This window comes from Myotis davidii, unplaced genomic scaffold, assembly GCF_000327345.1.
Source record: "Myotis davidii unplaced genomic scaffold, ASM32734v1 scaffold125, whole genome shotgun sequence".
Classification (NCBI taxonomy): Eukaryota; Metazoa; Chordata; class Mammalia; order Chiroptera; family Vespertilionidae; genus Myotis; species Myotis davidii.
The window spans coordinates 4,764,753-4,769,682 of NW_006299390.1; the positions used below are offsets into that span (position 1 = coordinate 4,764,753).

Sequence of the window (4,930 nt, forward strand, 5' to 3'; positions counted from 1 at the left end):
AGCCGGCCCCACCCCCAAATAGGGCCTGTTCGATGGCTGCAGTGGGCATCATGGCAACCGGTCGTTACGGCGTTTCAGTCGCTAGCTTTTTATATATATAGACAGTTCAGAATTTTTTAAGTTTTCTGTTTGATGTCTTTTTTTTTAAAAAAAATCATGGATTATTTAGAAGACTGTTGCTTCCTTTTCAATATTTGAGAATATTTTTCTAGATTTTTGGGGGGTGTTTTGATTTCTAACTTAAGTCCCTTGTGGTCAGAGAACATACTCTGTATAATTTGTCCTTAATTTACTGGGGTTTGTTTTATGGACTACCTTGATGAATGTTCTATGTGCACCCACAAGAATGCATATTCTGCTGTTATTGGGGGTATAATGTTTTATTAAGCACAACTAAGTTAACTTTGTTGATAGTGTGGAACAAGTTTTCTGTATTCTTACTTTTGTGTTATTAATCTCCAACTGTACCATTTAACTTGATTAATTCTCCTTTTAGCTATGATAGGGTTTTTTTCCCTTGTAGGTATTTTTCTTTGACATCAGCTTTATTGACATACAGTTCACCCATTTAAAGTATATATAATTCAGTGGTTTTTAGTATACCCAGAGTTGTGCAGCTATTACTGCAATTATAGAATATTTTTATTAACTCAAAAAGAGATATCACTTGTTTATGGATTGGACTTTTTAGCTATTGCATCCTCTTCAGCTCTAGGCAACCATTAGTCTGCTTCCTTCTCTCTGTAGTTGTCTATTCTAGATATCCTCCTATATAATAAAACGGTAATATGCAAATCAACCAAATGGGGGAAGGACTGGTCGCTATGATGCACACTGACCACCAGGGGGCAGATGCTAAATGCAGGAGCTGCCCCTGGTGGTCAGTGCGCTCCCACAGGGGGAGCGCTGCTCAGCCAGAAGCCAGGCTCACGGAAGGCAAGTGCAGTGACCCGCCTCCACGGCAGCGCTAAGGATGTTCATCAATTGGACATCCCCCGAGGGCTCCTGGACTGCAAAAGGGTGCAGGCCAGGCTGAGCAACCCCCCTTCCCAGTGCACAAATGTTGTGTACTGGGCCTCTAGTTTCATATAAATGCAGGGACATAATATGTGGTCTTTTGTGATTAGCTTCTTTAATTAAGCATGTTTTCAATGTTTCTAGTTTTTGAAGCTCTGGTAATAGGTGACTACACATTTAGAATTATTATTTCTTTTCTAATTGACCTCTTTATCATTATAAACTGTCCTTTTTATCCTTGGTAATATTCCTTGTCTTGAAATCTACTTTGATGTTAATACATCTAGTCCAGTTTTCTCATGATTAGTCTTTGTCCATTCTTTATTTTTTCATTTGTGTGCCTATATTGTTTCATGTAGATACCGTATATTTTGCTTTTTTATTTTTTTTTAAATATATTTTATTGATTTTTTATAGAGAGGAAGGGAGAGAGATAGAGAGCCAGAAACATCGATGATAGAGAAACATCGATCAGGTACATGCCCTTGACCAGAATCGAACCTGGGACCTTTCAGTCCTCAGGCCGTCGCTCTATCCACTGAGCCAAACCGGTCTCGGCTGTTTTGCTTTTTTAAAAATTCAGTGATAAACTGTCTTTTAGTTGGAGTATTTAGACCAGTGGTTCTCAACCTTCCTAATGCTTCGACCCTTTAATACAGTTCCTCATGTTGTGGTGACTCCCAATTTCATTGTTACAAATTGAACATAATTAAAGCATAGTGATTAATCACAAAAACAATATATAATTATATATGTGTTTTCTGATGGTCTTAGGCGACCCCTGTGAAAGGGTCGATCGACCCCCAAAGGGGTCGCGACCCACAAGTTGAGAACCTCTGATTTAGACCATTTACATATAATGTATCAGTAAATGTAGATTTAAATTTATCATCTTTTTCCCATTTGATTCTTGTTTATTCCCTTTCCCCCTTTTCTTGTATTTTTTAGCCTTCCTTATACCTTTACTATTTGCTTATTAGTGGTTGCTCTAAATCAGTGATGGCAAACCTATGACACGCATGTCAGAGGTGACACGTGAACTCATAATTTTTTGGTTGATTTTTCTTTGTTAAATGACATTTAAATATATAAAATAAATATCAAAAATATAAGTCTTTGTTTTACTATGGTTGCAAATATCAAAAAATTTCTATATGCGACACGGCACCAGAGTTAGGGTTTTTGAAAATGCTGACACGCCGAGCCCAAAAGGTTCGCCATCACTGCTCTAAATTATGAGAATCTAGCTTCAAATATATACCTGTTTATGTAATGTGTTAAGAATCTTTCAATAGCATACTGCCACTTATTAACTCCCTTCCCCCAATTTCTGGACTTTTTGCTAATTATTGTCATACATTTGTATTTTACATATGCTGTAAATGCCCAATATGCTACTTTAGCTATAAGGAAGTGTTCCCAAAGAGATTTTAAAAATGGGATTAAAATACCTTTTATATTTACTATTGTGCTCTACATTCCTTTGAATAGATTTATATTTTCATCTAAGTATCATTTTCCTTCAGTCTGAAGAAATTCCTTTAACATTTTCTGTTGTGCTGGTCTTCTGGTGACAGATTCTTTCAGCTTTTGTTTGTCTGAAAATGTGTTTATTTCACATTTTGAAAGATATTTTTTGTAGCTATAGAATTCTAGATTGACTTTCTCTTTCAATATTTAAAAGATAATCTGTTGTCTTCTGGTGTGCATTGTCTTTCATGAGAAGCCTGCAATCATCCTCATCCTTCTTTCCCAATATATTAATGTGGTGTATGAGTTTTAGATTTTCTCCTTATCACTATTTTGAAAAAATTGTTTATAATTTGCTTGGTATAATTTTTTATTTTTGTATTTAGTTGCTTGTAATTTCATTAAAAAAAAAATTTCCCCTCTGCATTTTTTGTGAAGATTTATTTGTATAATCCTAATTAATTAAAGAATTTGGGAATTTCTCTAGGGTTATATTTAAAGACAAGCAGATAGCTCTAACTGGTTTGGCTCAGTGGATAAAAGTGTCACCCTCAGACTGAAGGGTCCCAGGTTCAGTTCTGATCAGGAGCACATACCTCAGTTGCAGGCTCAATCCCAAGTCCTAGTTGGGGTATATGTAGAAGCAACCAAATGATATGTCTCTCTCACATTGATGTTTCTCTCTCTTTGTCTCTCCGTTCCACTCTCTCTAAAAATCAATGGAAAAATATTCTTAGGTGAGATGAACGATAGATAGGTGAGTAGGTAGGTAGGTAGGTAGGTAGATAGATAGATAGATAGATAGATAGATGATAGATAGATATTAAAAGAAAATAGAGTGGTAACAGTTTATTAGTCCTTTCATTAAGAGTTATTTAGGGGTTTTAAGTATCATTATAGTTATATATGTCTTTATTGAAAGAAAATATTCCCTCCCCCCATATTTAACTCTAATTTTTATATATTATTTTCAACTCTCTCAATTTGTTGAAATATTGACCTTAATACAAAATACTTAGTTTTTTATTTACATAATTAACCAGTTCAGATAATTTTAATTTTTCAAACTGGTTACACATAGCTATAATAAATTGAAGTTAGTTGTTTTTTTCATCTATTTCGGTTGAAATCCATGGTATTATTCCTTTGTTTAAATATGTAAAGTGGTCTGTTAATTATAATTTAACTTTATTTCTAAAACAGTACTTTGGTTTTGACTGTAAATGATTTTTAATTTGAATTTAATAAGGTCTTAACAGAATGGAACACTAATGGCACATTCTTCCTTATCTCATATTCTTTCTTAGGCTTGATCAACCCCGAATAACCAAAGATGTCATTTGTTTTCATGCTGAAGATTTCTTAGAAGTAGTTCAACGAATGCAGTTAGATTTACATGAACCTCCACTGTCCCAGGTATATTTAAAACCTTTATTGTCTTCAGTTGAATTTTTATTGTGAAAAAGACTTACTGCTATTCCTTGTTTCTTTTTTAGTGTGTCCAGTGGGTTGATGATGCAAAACTTAATCAACTGAGGAGAGAAGGCATTCGATATGCCAGGATTCAACTGTATGATAATGACATTTATTTTATTCCAAGGAATGTTGTTCATCAGTTCAAGACAGTTTCAGCTGTGTGTAGTTTAGCATGGCACGTTCGGCTCAAGTTATATCACTCAGAGGAGGACACTGCTCAGAATACAGATACTCATGAAATGGGCACATCACCAGATCCTACATCATCAGTTCTTGGACCTCACAGTGACGATAGGATTTGTGCTGTAAGCAAAACCTCTTTGGAGTCTATTTTTTCAGATACACTTCATTCTAAATATGAAGTACAGCAGATTAAACAGGAACCTGTTGCATCTGTAAGAATCAATGAAGAATCTGTGAATGTTTATGTTTCTGAAGAGACTAGTACACCAAATAATGTGGATGGCAAGAATGTTAAAGCAAAATTGGATCATGTTCAATTTACAGAATTTAAGATTGAAGTGGACTCCACATTTGAAAATAGCAACAAAGACTTAAAGGAGGAATTGTGCCCTGAAAGTCTCTTAAGTCTAGTTCATACAAGGCAACATAGTTCAGTACATTCACATCAAAATAGAAAAGATGATGACATTTTGTGCTAAATATGTACATACCCTTTAAAATCTTTTTTAAAAAAACAACTTAATAATGTAATAAAGATTCATGAATTATGAAAGCAAGCCAAGGACTTGCTCTCAAGTCTGTTACGAAATATAGTTTATGTAGCTTTGTAACATTCCTCAGTGCCTGTCCATAACTGTGAAGTATCAAAGCACTTAGGGCCAGATGCACTGTAAACATTGCAGGTTTAAACAAATGGAGTCTTTAAAAAGTCATTTGTGTTGGAGTTGTAGATTTTAGAATAGAGCTGACATATATATATAAATTACTATATATATATATATAT

The 4,930-nt window shown here is 34.4% G+C and overlaps 1 protein-coding gene across 5 annotated transcripts in view; it reads left to right on the forward strand.

Annotated features, from left to right (window-relative positions):
- Nucleotides 1–4,930, forward strand: part of RSBN1L (round spermatid basic protein 1-like) — a 55,029-nt gene that overhangs the window by 48,245 nt on the left and 1,854 nt on the right. For 4 of the 5 annotated variants that reach the window (XM_015571257.1, XM_015571258.1, XM_006774910.2 and 1 more), the window contains 2 exons: nt 3,795–3,903; nt 3,984–4,703. In XM_015571257.1, the coding sequence (XP_015426743.1) occupies nt 3,795–3,903; nt 3,984–4,625 (751 nt within the window). In that variant the 3' untranslated portion in view covers nt 4,626–4,703. Of the gene's footprint in view, nt 1–3,794; nt 3,904–3,983; nt 4,704–4,930 lie in introns of those variants that run through there. The other variant, XM_015571256.1, reaches the window with a different exon arrangement.